At 40.7% G+C, this 21698-nt stretch overlaps 1 protein-coding gene across 3 annotated transcripts in view; it reads right to left on the bottom strand.

Annotated features, from left to right (window-relative positions):
* LOC139757760 (nephrin-like) overlaps positions 1-21698 on the bottom strand; it is a 400579-nt gene that overhangs the window by 316822 nt on the left and 62059 nt on the right. For all 3 annotated transcript variants that reach the window (XM_071678535.1, XM_071678538.1, XM_071678537.1), the window contains exon 2: positions 16166-16213. In XM_071678535.1, coding sequence (XP_071534636.1) covers positions 16166-16213 — 48 coding nt within the window. The remainder of the gene's footprint in view (positions 1-16165; positions 16214-21698) is intronic.

Genomic DNA, 21698 nt, shown 5'->3' with positions numbered 1-21698 from the left:
TCCTCATCATCATTGTAGGAATCAGCCTTCAGATTAAACCTTCATCCATCTTTAATACCTCCACAGACATACCGACATCCACAGTGATCTGACACTAGACCCCAAGGCGTCAAGGTCTGAACTGTCGCGAGCTGTGTAGGTGAGCGTATGACCTGCAGGCGGTTGTTGGTAGGTGGGGGAGAGTGTGAGGGGAGGGGAGCACAGGTGGGGCGCTATGCTGCTTGTGCCCCGCAGCAACTCTGCCCCTCCTACGCGCGTCTGTCTGTCTGTTTGTCTAGCCTACCCACAGCTGTGAATTTCTTGGATCGGAGGCGCAGGTAAGCACGCCTCCGGGCAATTTACTATACTTCACAGTGAGATATATAACGACAGAGGCAGCCGGAGGGCTAAAACGCTTTCTGCGAACTAGAATCGTGCAGGATTAGGCGTCTATCCTCCTATCCTACTGCTGTAAGAAATCCAGGTTTTGCAGAAGCAAATATTCAGAATCGTTTGTGGCTAACTGGCACCATTGCTTTCCATACATATATATATATATATATATATATATATATATATATATATATATATATATATATATATATATATAAATATATATATATATATATACCCGGAATCTGCATGATTGACATTACTCTGCAAGTGAAAAGTTTCCTTTGGCAAGACTGTATCATCGGTTGAAAAAAGTAAATGCAGTCTCATCAAAGAATTCGCTTCCTCAGAGGAGTCCATCCTCACCCTGCTACTGAGCGTAGCGCAGACTTGAAGCTGCAGGAGCCCCTGGATAAGGGATCCTAGTGATATATATATATATATATATATATATATATATATATATATATATATATATATATATATATATATATATATATATATATACATATAAGCGCTGTAGTTACCTTTTGCATTGGCGATGAAAGAAACGTAATATTGTCAATATATTTTCTGTAAAGACCTAACAAAGATATTCAGATTCTTGCCAAACATAATCCTTGACTCCGTGAAACTGCATGTGCACACTGTTCTCGATATTCTTAAACAACATATACGACTGAATTTAGGTTGACAATAAGTGCTGAAATACTGCCATGAAATAAGTTCACCAGTACTCGGAAGGGCTTAGAGTCTTCTTTAAAAGGAAATGAATCAGAGGATGACACAGTAGGTGAGCTACCAAGAGCAAAGCTAACGAGATCAAAGGAGTCAACACGAGACGTTGACTTGAAGGAAGAATGATGTCAATATCGCTTTTTCCGAGAACGGTATTTTACTACGTGAGATATCCAGGATTTATGAATGACATTTCTGTCGTTATGTGGTTTAAATCACACAGATACCTGTTACATCATATAGATAAAGTGTCTACATTTGAAAAGAGAAACTCAGTTATCTTAGATAATGATGTATCTTACTAATAATGATAATTACACTAGACACATATCGCTCGCAAACCCAAGATCCGTCATTTTTTTTTATGAAGATTTAGTCAATACGTTGACCCAACGGCCGTTCACAATTCTATGAACCTTCATGCAAATAATCTTTGCAAAAACGTGTGTCTTGCTAATCTGACTGTTGGCTTGAATAAGTTCTCGAAGGCTTCTTGCCTGGTGTGATAAATTTTCTCCCTCTTACGCAGGCCTGTAATATATTACTTTTATTGCCCGTCTGGCGTATTGGCCTAGAACACATATAAATCAACCCCGTCGTTTTTCCGAAGAAAGCATATAATTATCGAAATCTCTACGTGTTTCTTTCACACTGCATTTGCTCTAGGAAAGTGCATTGCTCTTAGAAATAGTGAAAGAACGGCCACACAAGTTAAGTGATATGTAAGAACTCTTTTATAAACAGACAATATAAGTATTCTTTTGATACGTAATTACAGCACTCGGCCTTTTGACTGTAGGATGCAAAATTACCACATAATCAACGATAATTTCTGGTGAATGTCGTGGGTACTTTTGTGACTTTTAATCTTCATGTTGCTGGGTACTAATGTGTGTAGAATGATTCCCTGTAATTTGTCTGGGTGTAGACAGTGCGGAAAATCATACACCTACGGAGGAGCCAGGCGCCGTACCCAAGATGACCCAGTCTTCTAAGACGAGGGATAAGGAGAGAAACTCGAGAGTCGACAGAGAAGAAGATCCCTCTCTAACGACTCTACATAAACATACACCCTTGCATAAAACCAGAGTGCGAGAAAACTACAGTAAAAGACGGTATAACAGCGGGGAATAACTCCTGAGTATATGTGGTCTGATAAAGATTGATGGTGGGAGGAAATAGCTAGTAGGCTCCCCGAAGGACACATTTTATGTAGGGTAGGAGAACGTTCTTATGGGATCCGTTTCCTTTAAGGCGTTCTGATCGTGGCGGATGAAGAGAGGATTCAGTAAAAGACCCCTCAGGATCGTGAAGGTGAGGATCGAAACTCCGAGACGTTTGTAAGAAGGGAGGAGGATGAGAAGTAAGAAGGGAGGAGGATGAGAAGTAACTTGTCGACGGAGTGTAAGCAGATGTAGTGACACTGAGGAAGTCATGAAGTGTCTCAAGTGTGAAGGCCGACTGATGGTTCAGAGTTCAGCAGTAGTGATGCTGGCGGTGTAAGTCTTGCTTAGTCTATTGTCGTCCTCTGGCATTTGTTAGGTCAGCTGATGTAATATTCATATATACATACACACGTGCGTTTGTGTGTGCATGTGTGCTTGTATATAAATCTGCCAGTCCAAGGAGGCTGTTCTACTATTTTGGGGTTCCATCTCTCAAGCTTTCTTCACTGCCATATAAGTATTCAAACTTTTGTATAGTTAGCATTCACAAATTCATCATTTACTTTACTGATGATATGAAAGAATATTTTTGTCCATTACTTTTCGTTACGTTTTATGCTTACTTTCCTGTAATGGCCTTTAGTTGCTTTATCGACGCATCTTTCGAAGAAGTGTTGACTCTTGACTTCACCAAACTGGTTTAGAAAATTGTTGGTTAGCGGTCGTCACCTCGCACTCTGCCCTCCTCCATGGTGGGCAAATTTCTGGCTAGTCTAACCTCTAATTACAATTCAGCTCTTAACTCTGGTATCATCTTCTTGGACGTTTTCTTTAAGTTCTTTATGCCTGTTGAAGTGTGATGACCAAACATGACAAGCATGTGTGCATTTGTACATGACCATGTGTGTCTGTATGTCTGTCTGTCCATCTCTCTGTATATGTAATTACCTGTTGTGCTGTATGTATTGTCATTTTTATGTGTGTGTTACATTTACTCATATGGGGACCCATCTCTTGAAATTTCTCTATCATACAAAATTCTTATACTTGTGTGTGCTGTTTTCAGTTAGTATAATCATTATCATGATTCTGTGTGTGTGTGTGTGTGTGTGTGTGTGTGTGTGTGTAATGACAGTCGCGTGTGAGTGTGATATATAATACCAGTCTTGTTTAGTATATCTCAACGAGCGTTTTGCAACATGAAACCAATCCCAATTACCTAATACTCTCAGAGCCATTCTCCAGACTGTACTTTCCTTTTCTTTTTTTACCGTGGTCACTTGGTCTCAAATTTCCTTGTTTATTTGTTCTTGGTCAGCAAACACAATCACATATAAACATCGTCTTGTAATAGGAACGTATCTTGTTCGTCCACGCTTTAAAAACATCTTTAATTTGCAGTAAAGACTTGATCACATTACTTCAAAAGCTAATATGCTGTTGCTGATAATAATGATGATGATAATGATAATAATAAAGATAATGATAGCAATGATAATTATGATAATAATAGAAATTATAATAATAATAATAATAATGATAATAATAATAATAATAATAATAATGATAATAATATTATAATAATAGTAATAATAATAGTAATAATAATAATAATAATAATAATAATAATAATGATGATGATAATAATAATAATAATAATAATAATAATAATAATAATAATAATAATATAATGATAACAATATGAACTAATCATTCATCACTCAACAATGATGAACACAAACGAGGAAACATACTCATCTTCCTTTCCTTATACCAAACCTTCATCATGAGTTAAAGAAGCACATTAAGTCTTTAACCACAATGTGTGTATGTTGGTGGTGGATTTAAAAGTGACCAAATCTTAATGGTCATTAAGCCAAAACATGCAAACTATACGTCAAAATATACATTGTACAAATCACTCAGAATGTCAGGCATGACCACAAACATTATGTATGTCCTTCCTAAGGTGTGTCTGGTCGCCCTCTCAGGGGAGCCTCTAAGCTCCTGGTGATATAAGGGCTGTGTGAATCCCTCTAGATTCAGATTCAAATCCCCTGGTCGTTGTCCTGGTGTTAGACATACACGTTCACCATCACTAAACGTTTATTGGTAGGATTATCGTTGGGATTAGATGCTTACTTTATTTGCTATATGTATGCATATCACAGCATGCATATGTACCCTGTGTGGTCCATTCCTAAGCGTACATATATGTAAGTTCTCATACACAGACACACGGAGGCACGAATACAGAAAATCTGATTACTACATAGAGAAGCATACATAAGAACGTGAAAAACACACATGCATACATACACAGTTACAAACACATCAAACCTACACACATTTACATTTTGTCTTTACCTGTATCATATATATCTGGGATTAACCATGGGAAGGTATGTAGGGCCTGGTTGGGAATAGGGAACTAGGGTTTCGGTGAATTGCACATGACACTTTGAGAATGGGTGTGAGCGGATGTGGCCTTTCTTCGTCTATTTCTGGCGCTACCTCGCTAACGCGGGCGACGGCGATTAAGAATGATATATATATATATATATATATATATATATATATATATATATATATATATATATATATATATATATATACTTTTGTTACAATTAATGAACAGCGAGATAGCAGCATTACCTGAGGAAGGACCTTAAGCGTGCCACACCATCGGCTGATCACAATGTTATCTGGCAACTGCGTGATGGAGGGTAATCACCATCGCTCATACTGGGACAATGACGATGCTGAGTCACAAAGCACAATTGTTAATAAGGTCGGAGGCATCCGCCGACCTCCTAAGGTTGATAGGGTAAATCCTGTATTAGTCGAGACAACAGCACGGGCTCAGACTTCTAAAGAGATTTAGTCAGATTATTGATTCTTCGCTAGCAGGATAATGTACAGTATATGTGCTTGTAGTTATAGTCAACCCAGAGGTGGAGTCAGTCAGCGTATTGGTGTATGAGCATCATCACAATGATCATGTTGAGTTAGACATAGGCTTTAAGGGTGTAGATGTGAGAATATGAACAATGTTGGATTTCGTGTATGTTGAATGCATGGTGAACCTTCGTCACTACCTGATATCGGTAATTATGACAGGAAATCCTTCCTTCAACTAACGTCACCAGAGCTGAGATTAGGATTAGGGTGGGGCAGTATGAGACCTGGCTGATCACACATCTACACCAACAGACACGTAACCTCCTACTAAATTTTCGTGACCTGATCACTGTTTATTACACTTCTTATTCACATATCAGTTGTCTCAGTGTAAGGCAAGATCACCTTGACTGTATGCTGTTTGAAATCATCTCTTCCGTTGTTCAGATAGCATGGATAGCATAGAATTGAATACTACACTGGACTGTGCGAATTTAAAAGAATATGAAGCATGTGTTTAAGATGTGAGCTGCAAGAGGAAAATGATAGTGAGAGTGAAGCCTTGGGACATCTTGAGAAAAAGACGTCAAGGTTATTCTACATTTTCATAAGGGAGACCGAGGATGCAGGTGGGATCCTTAACAGTCTGTGTGGGGGTCAATGAGGATGGATGAGATCATCTGTGCTTCGAGTTCTTAAGGATCGAGCAGTTCGAGCGAGCGAACGAACTAGGATAAAGCTTCGACTCTGAGGTCACCGGGGGCTTACGTAACTGCGATTCAATACGTACTGAGAACTTATCAATGAGAATTTTAACGTTTTGTTACCATTACGATAATGGTACGTTGTTAAAGGTACGAGCTCACCAGAGGCGGGACAAAAGAGCAACAATACCTGCGGGTGGAACAGCAACACGTGTCACGGTGTTCACAAAGCCGCCAGCAGTCACCATGTTATGTCTTCCCATCATGCTAATGGCAGTCATAATGCTCCTGCCTCTCCATGATGAACAGGAAAACAATCATCATTTTGAGCCCCTCACTTTTACACATCCCCCTCTCCCCTTTTTCTCTTTTTTTAACCCATTCTTTATCCATTTTTCGAAATCTATTTCTCATCACCTCTCTCTGTCTCATCCCCCCTATCATTCATCATCATTCTCCTTCTCTTCTTAATCCTTCATTTTTACTTTACTTTTCTCTCTCTCTTAGAGGACCCTTGCCTATGTCTCTTCTCATCACCTTCAACCATCGTCGCTCCTGTTACTTCTCGAACACTCTTTCCTGTCCACACTCCTCTCCAGCCTTCCTCTTCCTTCCCCTCACACCAGGCGGGTACATCTGATGTGTGTGTGTGTGTGTGTGTGTGTGTGTGTGTGTGTGTGTGTGTGTGTGTGTGTGTGCAGCAGCAGCCATCACCTGAGTGTCGCTATGATGAGGTTTCCATAAGAGCATCCTGGGTGAGTACCGAGGTAATGTAATATTGGCCGTAATTATTCATCAAGTAGAGAAAAAGGAGGGAGGGAGGAAAGGGGCCACGGAGAGGAACCTGATCTCCTCGACTTATCTGGAAGTTGTGTGTAATGAGGACACACCTAAAGGGATATTCATCTTCCCCCAGAATCTCATTTTCTTCCCATTATTTCCTTATTATCTACCCACTCTTTTAAAGCCCACTCTCTTCCCCATTATCTTCCGACCATTTCCCCTACTCCCCTTTTGTGAACTTATCTTTATTCATTACCAACCTGTCAAACTCGTCTCTGACTTATGAGAATCTTTTATACTCTTTCATAACTTTAAGTGACCTATGTCTTTTCTTTACTGACGTGTATTTTCTTTGCTTAACGTAACTTACTATAGTTTACTCATTTGTCATCTCTTCTGTCTCGCTGTATCTACCCTCTTCTGTTCACCAGTCTTCCACCTCTCCTATTGCCAGTGTTTAATCTCTTTTATACACTAGTTATGACCCTTGTATTTACCATTCCCTAACCTCTTCTGTTTACTAACCTATTCTATTCACTACTCAGAAACCTCTTCCAATTACTATTCTCTCGCCATCTTTGACATGATGCCTTTCTATCAAAACTGTTTCTTCGGTCTGCTGTCTTGACTTGCCACTTACATTGATTTGATTCACATATATCGACATTTATCTTTCCTCTGTTGAACTGCCTCTTCCAGTTATTGATGGAGCAACACTCCACTTTCTTAAATGACTTTCCTCTCCTTCCCTGTGAACCATCTCTCCCCTCCTCTGATTGATTTGTCTTCCATCTATTGACTGACCTGTGTTTTGTCTGATTGTACAACCTGTCCCCTGTCTATACTTTGACCTTTCTCCTGTTTATTGTCTGACCTGTCTCTTGCCTATTGTCGAGTAAGTCTCATTCCTATTGGCTGCCCGTCTCCTGTCTCTCTAATGATCCTTCGTCTTGCTATCAATTCCTCTTTTCCACGTTTTCATTTAGACTGATTCACCTTCCCTCGAATGACTCAGCCATCTTTCTACTGACTCTAAACCATCCTTCTCTCCAGACGTTCATCCCCGTCTTTAATTTGACTAATTTGCATTAACCTGTTTCACCTCAGTGTAATTGTCTTCCATTACTGTCCTTTCTTCTCTGACGATAACCTGTCCCCTCCTCTCTCTCTCTCTCTCTCTCCTCTCTCTCTCTCTCTCTCTCTCTCTCTCTCTCTCTCTCTCTCTTCTATCTATCTATCTATCTCTCTCTATCTCTCTCTCTCTACCACCCACTTTTACCCCCACCCTCTCACTCACATTTCTGTCTTCACTGTAATACGCCAAAAGCTGTCGGCTTTACGAGAGAGAAAGAAAAAATGGAAATATCCCTGGCGATGATCGACAGCGAGCTATATAACAAGATTCCCAGTCTTCCCCGGAGCTGATTACCTTCTCCTTGGAGATATATGAAGTTTCCTCTAACTCCAGCCTGTAGGTTGGCGTCTGTACGTTTGCATACATTAACGTACTCTCTCGTTAGTTAGATCAGGGTCGGCCAGTGTAAAGTAACCTCAATGGTATTTGTTCCTTGAAATGCCTCCTTGAAAGAAAGACATCAGTAGCAATCACGAATTCATTTTTCAGTCTATACAAGACTTACTGAGCTGCACTGGAAAGACTTGCTTTGATTTTCAAATAAAAAAAAAAGCAAAAGCGTCAGCTGGACTTGCTGTGACTGACGTAAGATTCGTGAACTCTAAAGATTCGATTATTTGCTTCATTGATCACCTCGACTCACGATCCTGGAAGCATCGTCATCTCCTGAAGTACGACGTGGCGACCCTTGAACACCTCGATACGACTCTTGGGCATGATGTCATGTGGATGTGACTTGACCAGTTCACGCTGAAGTCATTTACAGAAAAGTCTGGTAAAATCATTTTAAGCTTCGTTGATCTGCAGAGGAGAGTATTGGCATTGCTTAAAGCTGCCTTGTTATCACAAAGATCACCCTGGCTTTACCTGAGGTTTCCTTGATTAACATCAGTCTCCACAGGTGTTGAGTAAGCTGGCATGATCTACGGTAGAGCAGACTGGATCAGTTCAAGCTGCAGTGATCTGCTCTACATTATTCTAGACTAGACAACGGCGTGGTTCAAGTTCCATTGATTTATACCAAATCCACGAGAGTCACTTAAAGTTGCGTTATCTGTAAAAGACTTCAGCTGCCTTGGCTGACTTCGTTAATCTGCACGTGGCTATACTAACATCATCTGAAGTTACGGTGGCGTGAGTAAGGCTACCAGGTACGTCGACTGAAGATATGTTGGAACGATATGAAATATATAAAAGAAATGCCATCAGAAAAGTATATCTCAACTTAATGAAAGCCAGAATTGCCTGGGTAGACTCATTAGATAATTAATGAGAGAAAGCACTTGTCCCTCGGCGTGGATTAGGGAGCCATCAAGGAGGTCAAGAGTTCCTCTCGACCTACCATCAAGTTTCTTTGACCTGGAGCTCATTCGTACAGCGTGACCTCTGTGTCATCAACGAGCACTGTCCCCGGACATTCACTTAGGCTTTTTGGAAAGAGCTGTTTCTTATAGCCTTTAACGTGGCGTCATTAGCGTTTGGAAAAATTTAGAATTTTGAATTTGCTTTACTTCCTCCAGTTCATTCTCTCTTAATGCCGCTGCTCTTGCGTTAATACACTATGGCAAAGGATATATATATATATCATGACCGAAAATCCTCATTGAGGTCAGCCCCTCAATAAAACTTAAGATCAGGATAAACACAGGGAAGTAACGAAAGGAAAATAACAACCCAACAATTCTTATACAGTGCAAGACCTGCCAAGAACGCCAGGTACCACGATAGCCCCTTCTGTAGGGCACTGCAACGTTCTCGCCACGCCTTACATAGACCTTAACTCACAATTAACTCACACGTTATCTTGGCCATAACTCACAAACTAACACTATAATTCAGGCAGATGAAGAGAGATCTACAGGTACCGAAACACCACCATCTTTCCACGTTCCTCTTTTTTATGTCATTTTTCAGCAAACGTTCACAGCTACTCTACCTTCAAACTGCCAGCAGTGGGGTACTCACGGATGATGAAGAGGATTAAACTCTGTACTTAATCGTGATCTCACCCGAGGCCAGACGCTACTACAGCAGCAGCAGTGGTAGGCGCCCCAACCTTGTCTCTGTTAGACTTTCATCTGACGAGGCGACCTATCATCCTAACCTGTCTGTGGATCATACTGGATTCTTAGTCTATGTAGACACACATTCTCTTACCCTCTGTATCTAAGATATCATCCCCTTTTCTACCTTCCAAACATCTACCAAACTACCTATTGAGCAGCTTCATATTGATTCTGCTCTACGTAAACACACATCAACCTTTCTGGTTGTTTATCTACTTAATGATATCTATGTATACCCACATGGTAGGACCATTCACACGCACGAAATACAGAGCATGAGGCAAGATCAGCTATAATATCGACTGAGACAGTTACATTATTGTTTTAGGTTCTTCCTTTCTTATGTTGGGTTTATGTAGCAAACGTGAACCATTCCGATACAGACTTTAACATTCATCAGTAAGGATTAAATACATTATGAAGATGAAGGTCCTAGAACGTTTTATGATATACATTGCTATAACTTCACTCACGTAAAGCACAACCCCAAACCCTTGCTCCATCATCTTCTCCAATTCATGGTCCCTCCTCTGCTCCAACCTCTGTGTCCCTACCGCCTCTCCAAACCCCAGCTCTTCCTCTCCAACTCCTCCGACGCTTCTTCTCCGACCTGTCCTCCATCCCTGACTCCAGTCTTACAAACAATCAAAAGAAAGACTCGGAAGAAAACGAGCAACGCAAAAGAGAAACCACCATGAAAAGTATGGAAAAATCCGATTACAATTTGTAGCCTCCTCCACAACCAGGCGCTCCTCTGGTCCTTGTAGCCTCCTCCACAACCAGGCGTCCCTCTGGTCCTTGCTCGACAATATGGACAAGTCGTAAGATTTCCTGCTTCGAGGCTAGCAGGTCGGCCCTACCCGACTTCCCACAACGTTTCTAGGATTTGCGATATTCCCAGACGGCACTGAAGCGTTTCTTGATGACATTGCAAAGACGACAGTCTGAACAGAGACGATTCAGGTGGCATCAGTGTGTTCAGTGGTAAATCGGGTATATATCTTTTTAACAGGATAAGTCACTCGAGGGGAAAGATATCCCACGTTCCTAACGATTGTGATCTAGATTCACATATTGTTCTCATTGTCCCTTTTTTCATCATCAATTTCTTTATTCCCTTGTCAAATATTCTCTCTTTCTGATCGTTTTTATATTCCGAATTTTTTTATGTCTCTATCTCTCTATTCTTCCTGTTTCTCTTGTAGTTCTCCATTTGATCATCATTTCATCTTTCCTATCTATATTCTATTTAATTTCTCTCTTCTTTCCTATTTCTAAATCATCTCTCTCTCTCTCTTTCTTTCTTTCTCTTCATGAATTGAGGTGACACCCCTTTAAAAAGTGACCCTAAATTGACAGTGAAAAGTTAAAGGAAAAAGAAATTAATCTGGATTACGAGTCTTGAATCACTGGCAAATTTTAATCAGAGATGAAAACATTGGTCTTACCCGGAGGCCCTCAGAAGTGCTACCAAAGGATGAATAGCGTCTTGAACAAACTTTGGCAACAGTGCTGGAGTGGCGACCGTTCTACGTTATTTCAAGAACAGAACCTGAGGGTCTGCTCTGAGGACCTGGGGCGAGGGCGAAGGGTGAGGATGAGAGGGTAAGAGGTGTGAAGCCAAGGGTAATGGTTAAGGGTGAAGAGTGAGAAGGAAAGGGGGTCAATGTGTGGGTAAAGGTGAATGTCCTTGTGTGAACTGGTCAGGTGGCATGTGTGTCATGTGAAATACGTTAGTGAGCTGGTCTTTTTTATCCCATTATTATGTACGTTTGTGTTTGATGGGATTTGTCGTGTTCGGATGGTAAATGTCATTAATGAATTCATGGATCTATATGATGTGTTCACTTTTCCTGTTTGTTTTCTTTGCTGTCTGTATTCCGTTTTCATCTTGTGTTCATTTTTCTAAGATATATTTCAACATCTGTGAAACCAATTAATGTTTTCTGGTGTCAGTGAATCAGCATCAGAATCACCTGTTTCGTTACCTGTCACTTGCTGATTCTGTGATATGGTTAGTTAAGGAAATGTCTCCATACTTGCACGATTAAGTCATCTCTTCTCTAACCCAGCTAAGAGAAGGTGGTGGCGGAAGTTGTAGAAAACCAGAAACGTCGTGATAGTCAAAGATTTCTGTCCTTTCAACTCAAAGTTGATTGACAGAAAAGATGTGACAGGAAAAGTATGACTTTTGCAGCTGAGTGAGTGAGTGAGAATAGGATCGTCTCTTACACTTGTGGCCAGGTGGGGAACGACTGGCGATGGTGTGTTCGCTTCACAGACCTTGTTAACAGACGAACAAAACTATATATATGTGTTCACACTTCACAACACTGGAGCAGTTAATACACGTATCATACCGGAAAGGAGAAGACCAAGCCATGGTCGGTCAAAGGAGCGATGGACAGAGAAAATTTGGAGGAAAATACATCTCTGATTTCACTGGAACACTTCGAGCGCAATATGACGTCCAGAATGGTTGAGAGAGAGAGAGAGAGAGAGAGAGAGAGAGAGAGAGAGAGAGAGAGAGAGAGAGAGAGAGAGAGAGAGACAAGCTTAAATAATTCACTTCAATTTCATGGTTACACGAATTAGTGAATTACAGCAGAATTTGATAACTAAGGTGAGGTAGTGTTATTGGCTGTATTCCGAGCCAGCAGGATGTTATGGTGGAGGGTAGTGGGCGAGAATTAAACCAGGCAATTATTTACATGCTACAAACATACGATGATTGGTGGTAATGAATGGCTGAACAAGGGAACGAGGAGGCTAAAATGAGGCAAGGGAACCCGGCTTTACCCTTCTGTCCCGTGCTGGAAGGTAACGTATTAGATTGTCAGTCTAGCGTTCTAAATAAATCCGAAAATGTGCGAAACACACACACACACACACACACACACACACACACACACACACACACACACACATACACACGAACATTTAAACGATGGCGTGAGTTTTGACCTCATTCTTTTGGGGTCACAGATATAGCTCGGGTCAATATGGAGAGAGAAAAAGGTGGCGAGAGGCGAAGGTTATCAAGGGATGGGAGGCTCAAAGCGATACATATAAAACAAAATATACAAACCGATATATATATATATATATATATATATATATATATATATATATATATATATATATATATATATATATGACACAGGGTCCGAATCCCTCACTCCTTCCCTCCCTCCAATCTCTAAACTTTGGAAGGGGATCGTGTTCTAAAACCGGCAGATGCGGAATCAATGCCAGGACGTGCCACTTCCCTCCTCACCCTTGTGGGACGAGCATTAACCCCTGGAGCAAGGGGGACGCGCGCGACGGTACGACCCCTGGGCACAAGACCCGTAGCAGTCAGGTCAAAGGTCAGGGTATGATACCCGAGGGCCTTACCGTCGTGCTCGAGGGTCATACCATAGCCAGACTCCCGCAGTGAGAAGTATGGTCTGGGCTCTGACTGTAGCAGTGACGGTAGAGGTGGTTCTTTAGTTGTTCTTAGTCGTAGTAGTAGTAGTAGTAGTCGTGGTAGTATTAGTAGTAGTAGTAGTAGTAGTAGTAGTAATCGTGGTAGTGTTTTTGTTGTTGTTGTTGTTGTTGTTGTTGTTGCTTTTGTGGTGTTGGTTGTGACTGTTGTGTTTTTATTGGTTGTACTGGTTGTTGTGGTGGATGCGGTTGTTGTGTCTACTTCTCATCTTTTCCTATTCTACAACACGAGACTTATGGTCTCCAGAACATTTTACCATCAACTTAGGTTTATCTACATTCACAACTGGGTCTTTTACTTTAGTTAAATATTCATTAAAGTTAACCAACTTAATCTCAGATATCTGCTTTTTGCTATGTTTATATCTGGAATGGTCATCAGTAGAAGGTCACGCTACTTCTGAGTCATCTTCCTGAGATGTTTTCCTTCATATATATTACTGAGAGAGAGAGAGAGAGAGAGAGAGAGAGAGAGAGAGAGAGAGAGAGAGAGAGAGAGAGAGAGAGAGAGAGAACGTCCCTGTAAAATTAATAAAGAAATATACGAAGCGATGTATCGACAGGTTTCATCTTGAGTGCGTTACCTTGTGTCTTGTCTTAAACACATAACATTCCAGATAAGTTAGATATTGAATTCCTTTCCTAAAAAGTTGTGGCTGCTCTCATGCCTGGCTGTATAGAGTGGATACTGTCAGCAAGAATGTGTTGCTCTGAAGACAGTGATGTTCAGTAAACTGATCCCAGAACACTGTCTTCTGGACTTATGGTACATAAAATGCAAATGACACATTCTTTTATTTCTATTCTCATCTCCTTTAGCTTATCTAGTCATACATTTATTTTCATTTTTCGTGAGATTTTCATAGTGTGTGTCTTGCATGTGCCTCGTGCTTTGAATTTACATTTATGCATGCAATTCTGTGCACTCTCGCAGGTACGTGTGAATGTCTGAGGTATATTAAAGGGTATGTCCGCCTCTGCTTATTGCTAAGATAGCACAGTCTTGATAACCATGATATGTGTGGAGACGGAATTCGGATTTCCAAAATCCACTATGTCATGGAAGGCTAAAATCCCGACCTCTTGGTTCATATCTTGTCCGCTTCAACCCCAGAAATGGTACTTCAGAACCTCTTGGTTAGAATCCCGTCCTCTTTATCCTCGGAGATGGAACGTAAGGAGATCTGGGGAAGAACCCTGTCTTCTTTATCCTCAGAAGAAGAATATAAGAACCTGACTTTTCTCTCTTTTTATTCGTGCACTTCCGCAGGGTCAAACTCTGGGGTAAATGTAGACGAGTTGTTTGTAGTTAATTAAAACGACTCTTGCGTATGCAGATGCTGGGTAAATTAACATAATCTTGGAACCTGGATAAAAAAGGGTCTAACGAGTTTCCAAGCACCTTTGACTTACGCTGATACGCTTTGATGTCTCTATTTACGCAAGTGTATTTGATACTGCAAATGCACTTGCGTTACCAGAAGATAAGGAGAGAGGAGGAACTGTGGGTTGGGGAGTGGAGAAGAGTGAGAGAGAGAGAGAGAGAGAGAGAGAGAGAGAGAGAGAGAGAGAGAGAGAGAGAGAGAGAGAGAGACGAACATACAGACAGGCAGGCATTATGATAGAACACATTCATACATTTATCTATTCATCTCAGGACATTCACCCCGCCAGGCAGAGTGCTGGTGGTGGCCCATCCTTCCCCCAGACTCCTCAACCCCCGGCTGACAACCCCAGCCTCACCCCACAGCTGATCTCACCCCAGACTCACCCCTCGGCTGACCTACCCCAGACTCACCCCTCGGCTGACTCACAGGTCAATAGCCCGTGAGGGAGAGGGCGTTGCCGGGAGACGGTAATAAAAGCCACGTCCACAGTAATTACAAGTCTATCGAATCTCTGATAAAGTCTTTATTGTAAATAAAATGTGTCGTTTCGTTGTATTCTTCTCGGATCTTTACTTTCTTTACGCTTGCTTTTCTTATTGTGTGTGTGTGTGTGTGTGTGTGTGTGTCTGTTTGTTTACACACGCAACTGTATGTAAGCTACTTGGTACAAACACGTAAATACATGCAAAAACACATATCCACAAATGCACATACAAACATAACGCAAAAACAAACGCCCATCCACATATTTACATTAAACATTTACAAAATTACGTATGCACAAAATTACGTATATGTTCGACCTCTGTAATACATTTTGCTCTCTTTACTTACAGTGATGCTGAATTTGATGTAAAAAAAAGAAAGATATAATGCTTCAGCAGCTAATAAGGCAGTGAAGACTGAACTCACAAAATATAGTTAGTGATAATTAAAGATGATCGTAAGGAAACGTTTTGAATATAATCACTACGTTGTGATTAATCACAATGATGCTTCTTCCTCCTTAATTTCATATAATTTCCAGTTTTCGAGATAACGCGTGCAAACAGCCTGCTTAAATTAACAAATAACTTTTTATGGGATCAACAGTGACTCAGGAATGAACAATAATGGAAGAGAGAGAGAGAGACAGACAGAGTGAGAGAGAGAGAGAGAGTGAGAGAGAGAGAGAAAGAAGGCGAAAGATAAACGTATTTTGAAGGTTTCGTTCTTAAATCTCTCATTTCTTTCAACGGAGATTTAAAGTCATCAAAGTTAAGAGTACGTTTGAATGATCTAAGCCAACACAGACGCGCTGCTCTTCATACACGTACGAACATAGCTCTGCAATCAGACTAAAAACTAGAACTGGAGCCAGTGGTAAAGTAGTGCAATTAGCAATTTGCATAATTAATCTACGCCAGATGATAAAATTGTTACTTACCGTACAAGGATATCCCTCGATGAAACCGTGTGTCCTTGGCTGCGGCCGCTGGCAAAAGAGAAAACAAATCAGTTAGTAAAAGACGAACTACAGTCATGTGTATTTACAGCTACAAGTATATGAGCAATCGAGAAAAATGAGGAATCAGACACATACATGACGGAGATACATCACGATACACGACCTAGTATTCATTGCTGTCCTGTTTTTAGCCATTTCCATTAGAGAAGTAGAAAAAAAAAGCACGACCTCTGTTTTCTTTTTTCCCCCCCAAAAGCCTCGAGCCTCGCAACCCTTGTAAGATCATTCTTGGTCTTTCATCGAAGCGATGTTAACTTATAGAACCTCCACAAGTTTTTCATCATGGGAGTGACCAATTCTTTTCCGTTTTCATCATTTCATTTAGAAGAGATGGCAGTACGCAACGACATTTCTCAGGTATTTTGCTTATCAAACGTTTCATCGTTTTTGTCGAATTCTTCACCTACGACCGGATATTCTCGTTTGAGAATCACATGTGTAGAAACTGTTTAATATCATATGCATATGAAACTTCATGTTCTTACTTCATGAACCGTTTGTCAGTCTGAGAGACAAGCAGGAGGACTGAAAAAAAAAAGCCTGTTATCAATGTCTTGATTTACTTCCTGAAGAGGCGTCATAAACCGAAGGACATCAACACTGACTGTGTCAAATTTACTCGTTGATGGTCGTCAACATAAAGTCATACTCATCCTCAACAGCTGGGGATAAGATCATTGATCCTTTGATACATTGGAGAGAACTTAGTGTCAAATCTTCACGAACTTTAGATAGAACATATGTCTGAGGTTAAAGAGGGCGTCGAACCCCTGACCGGACGGTGATTCCAAAAGCCACGAACAAGTGTGGTTTTGCAGTGTGGGTTTTGTGGGGCGAGAACCACACTTGGCCATTCCCACGTTCTGGACCACGGATTTTTCTGTAGGCTGACAGTGAAGACAGATGGGAGAGCCCCTGCTATCTCGTTAGCGCTTTTAGGAGAATGTATGGATCCACATTATCGCAGTTGACAGCTCTTCTTGCCTTCACTCTCCGTAGCACTTCCTTAAGACGCTAAGAATATATAAAATGTTCGCATGTTGGGAGCCTTAAAGCTGTGAAAGTCTGGGAGAAGTTCTATCAAGCTCAGAAACTCGCATCTTCTTCCTGAATGGGCTTCCTAACAGCTCTGTCTTGTCTTGGCTTCTTGAAGCAATTGCTCGATCAGATTTGTTTAGTGGTAGCTTTGTTTCGTGTTTCTTAATGTTCCAGTTTTCTTTCTCTGAATACCAACACTCTCATTTTTTCTCATTCTTTAAATCCAAGTCTTATCAAGTTCTTCCAGTGCACCCTAAAACCACTTCATTACCACTTCTCTCACTTTTATATCTGTGAACTTCTTTGCAACAATTGGCTTATATATATATATATATATATATATATATATATATATATATATATATATATATATATATATATATCTTGCGCCTAGCAGAAGGCATTTGTTCCTGACTAGTGTAAAGATAGTTTGCGAGCGATTATCTTATTTTCCGGTAAAGCCTTAAGAAAATAATCTTTTGCTCCTTCGGAGAAGCAACTTCGCCAAGAAATTATTTCCGCAACCTGTTTACCACTTGCTCTAAGAAAAGACGGCCATTAAAGGGAATTCCTTGCTATTATCTCAACTAATGGCTTCAAGTATCCTCGGAGTAAGAAACAGGATGAAGGAGAGCTATGGGGGTAAAGACATTAAGTGAATGAGTGAAAAGCTCCTGAGAATTAATTGAAGAATATGGGAGGGTGAATGACGATGGTGTTTGACTTAAAAACCAAAAAGAGAGGCGATTTATTGACCACGTGTTGTGGGTCTTAATCATCTTTCGTCCATTTTGAAGTGATCACACTTCCGCGGTGAGATGACATGATAACATGTCTCTAGTGATCTGAGGATTAGCTTTGATCTATCATGATTCTGCGATTCGATCTGCTGTCACAGTGCAGCACTATAAACACTGTGAGTGAGCCAGCTCTCTCTCTCTCTCTCTCTCTCTCTCTCTCTCTCTCTCTCTCTCTCTCTCTCTCTCTCTCTCTCTCCTATAAAGCTGTTACGACACAGACCGCGAATAATCCACTTATCATTATAATGCTCTTATATTAATCTGTAACTTTCGTTTTAGGCTTGATCTCCTCAGTCTCAGCAGGGAAGAGCTATTGTTTGTCCTCTTTGATCCTAGAACTTCCTCACTTTACTCTGTCATCAACCTCTGTGGAGCACAAAAACACTTAAGTGACATGCGTACCGAAATCAAAGTTACCAGGATCTTCTAGGGTGTACGTGAGGTTGTCTTAAGCCAAGTAGAAGATAGAAATCTTTTGCCTTCACTATACCCGAAGGAATCATGAGCCAATGTAATGAGTGACTGATATTCTTACGTGGGTAATGAGATAAACAAGACCCATCGTTTGATTGTCGACACCTAGATCACAGCGTGCTCCTGTTTTCGTCCTCTTTATCTAGTGATCTTAACCACAGTGTTTTTACCCCATTAAGTGGGAATATATCTTCGTTAACATTCCAGTGGTGAAGGTGAGCACCAACATCAGATACACCGTCTCTCTCTGGGAGTCTGACTTTCTGCGCTGGGAAATGTCTTACGTCTTTAGAAACGCGATTTTTATTTTTCTTTCACGAGGAAACGATGACTTGTCTCATTATGTTTCGTATATTTCGATAACATGAGAGTGATGGAAGAAAGTACCTGGTTGTAAAGACGGACTTTCACCACAATGGGGAAATGATGCTATGCAGACATATAGATTTCATCAAAAAAGAAATACTTTTTTGTGAAATGCGAAAGAACACTAAACTTAAAAGACTAAACATTTTCACCAGTTACTTTATGACTTGAAACAATATTGTTTCTTCTTCAGAACTTAATACAGAAACAGAAATAAAAAAATCAAGATAAATTGGGTGGATATATATTCAGAAAAAAGAAATCATACTTACGTTTGTGAGATTTTTATGTATAACTTTAAGAACACCTGCACGTGCACATCAACTAATACTACGTGCGTACATAGCTGTGTAGATGTGTCTGCACAAATTGACGTTTTCCCAAAAGGTCTCATTTTTTACCGCCTGATCAATGACGAAATGAAATTTATTGCAAATGACTTTTGTTTTGGCTATTAGGATAGTTCCGGTTTGTCTAGTAAATATCTGGTTAACAAAATGTTGCAGTATGTCATTGTGGATGTGTTATGAAAGTTGATATATGTTGTATGATCACTGTGGTATCAGCACTCCCCCCCCCCGTCCTGGCCAAATCCTGGACAAAGGTGTGATCTGATCCACTTTATCATCAGTGGACTGGAAAGCTTAGCGGCTGCAGTTTTAGCGTTTATTAAGTGTAATAATGTGAGCTTACATTCCTTTGAAATATTTGGAACACGAGTATTGTGACCATAGAGATTATCCTTTATGGATATGGCTTGGTGTGTGTGTGTGTGTGTGTGTGTGTTGGTATGTGACAGAGAGAGAGAGAGGGTAGGAGGGGGGAACAGAAAGACAGTGACTTACGTCTGGTACTCTCTAAGACAAAAACAGACACAGGCTGAAGGTTCTCGAGTAAACACTGTTTCTATGCAGCAATCCTAAGGATATCAACCAACAATAGAGAAGTGCGCCATAAACCACCTAACCACCATAAAACACAGCACAAAACACAGCACAACTAATGAGCAACCTATTCACTGGGAAACTATGAGTCAATAAGCATTGTGAAAACCTCTCACAACTCTCAGAGCCATTCTGTGCGCGGCAGCGATACATAAAACTTTTTTTTTACGTTCTTTTACAGGAAGTTTGTATAAGAAAAGTTGTCAGCTGCGATGGTGGGAAGCCCAGACATCCTATGCAAAACGGCAAATAACGGCACAGAAAGCCTCTGGTACACGTCCCTATTGCTTGCTTACAGGAAAACACCTGGTCCAGCATCAGGAAAATGCCGGGAGCAGTTCCTGAGTGTTAAAAGCACGGCTACGTCAGGATCAAATCATTTTTACTTCAAGTCGGCAACATTTTCTAAACTACAGACAACGTTTTCTTTTATGTAGGATGGTATTACGAATTAACCCAAAAAGGTGGTTTAAATTCAGTGTGATACTACCTCACCGAAGGTGCGTCTTGGCTTGCGGCGTGACCACACGCTACAGAAACCCAGTAATGCTCATCAGGGATTCAAATGGATTAAAATGACATGACAAAAAGGTCCTTAGAATTTCTCTAATCAAAGTATATTTGTCAGTACTCTTAGAACAACCTTCCCCTCTACTAAGAGAAAATTTTTTCCTTCGCAAACACCCAGGAAAAAGTTGGCACTCCTCACATCTCCCTCCATAGAGACTACAGATCCACATATTAAAATTCGCTCTAAAAATCATTTGTAGCTTGAAGAGAAATCTTTCTCCTCTTACTCCTCCGTCAGGAGAGGCTTAAAACTCCTTCAGATGTGTGCACTGGGGAGATGAAAGGAGGAGAGAGGTTTGGAGGGAGAAGAGGAGGAGGAGGAGGAGCCGGGAGGGTGGGAGGAAGGGTGGGAAGTGTGAAAGATGGCACCCTGAGACGCTATCAGTATTGTCGAGAGAACCACTAAGTCTCTCTCTCTCTCTCTCTCTCTCTCTCTCTCTCTCTCTCTCTCTCTCTCTCTCTCTCTCTCTCACTATATATCTATCCATCTATCTATCTATCCATCTCTCTCTCAAGCCCTACAATCTATTCATCACACCTGCCTATATAAACTTACTATTTCAATGTAGTCACAGTTCCCAATTCTTGTTGTCCACGCAGGACCTGACACAGTCCATATTAAGGGACAGCAGAAGTCACACTCACTCCAGATACAAAACATCCACTTCATGTTCTAAACTTTCTCTTCTAAACTATTTTCTCTTGATTGAGAAATATTCAATGATGTACCGTCAAGAGGAGTGTTACATGTCTCTCACTCATAAAACAGGCTACTGTAATTCTCTTAATTTTCATGATCGTATAATCAATAGATATGAAATCATGTGGTACATAATTTCTCTCCAACGACTTTGCTTTAATTTCTCTACATTCTTGTGAACTAATTCACATGTAGTTGAATTCAAGACAGTTAATTGATATTTTACTTATTACTTAACATACAAATTACCACCCAGTCTTGTACAGACACAAGTGAACGGTGTCTGGAGTAAACCATGTTTACCATACATATATATATATGGTAAACGGGCCAACGCGAGCACACACTCTCTCCCCATTACACACGAATATCAGTCACTGACAGTAATCATACTCTCACTCTCGCTCGTTAACTCTCTCTCTCTCTCTCTCTCTCTCTCTCTCTCTCTCTCTCTCTCTCTCTCTCTCTCTCTCTCACTCTATCTATCTATCTATCTCTTACTTCCACACACTCTCTCTTCTCTATCTTTCTTCTACAAACTCTGACCGAAGATAAACAAA

This window comes from Panulirus ornatus, chromosome 28, assembly GCF_036320965.1.
Source record: "Panulirus ornatus isolate Po-2019 chromosome 28, ASM3632096v1, whole genome shotgun sequence".
NCBI classification, from domain to species: domain Eukaryota; kingdom Metazoa; phylum Arthropoda; class Malacostraca; order Decapoda; family Palinuridae; genus Panulirus; species Panulirus ornatus.
The sequence above is the reverse complement of the archived record's forward strand: the minus strand, read 5'-3'. Positions and strand labels throughout refer to the sequence as shown.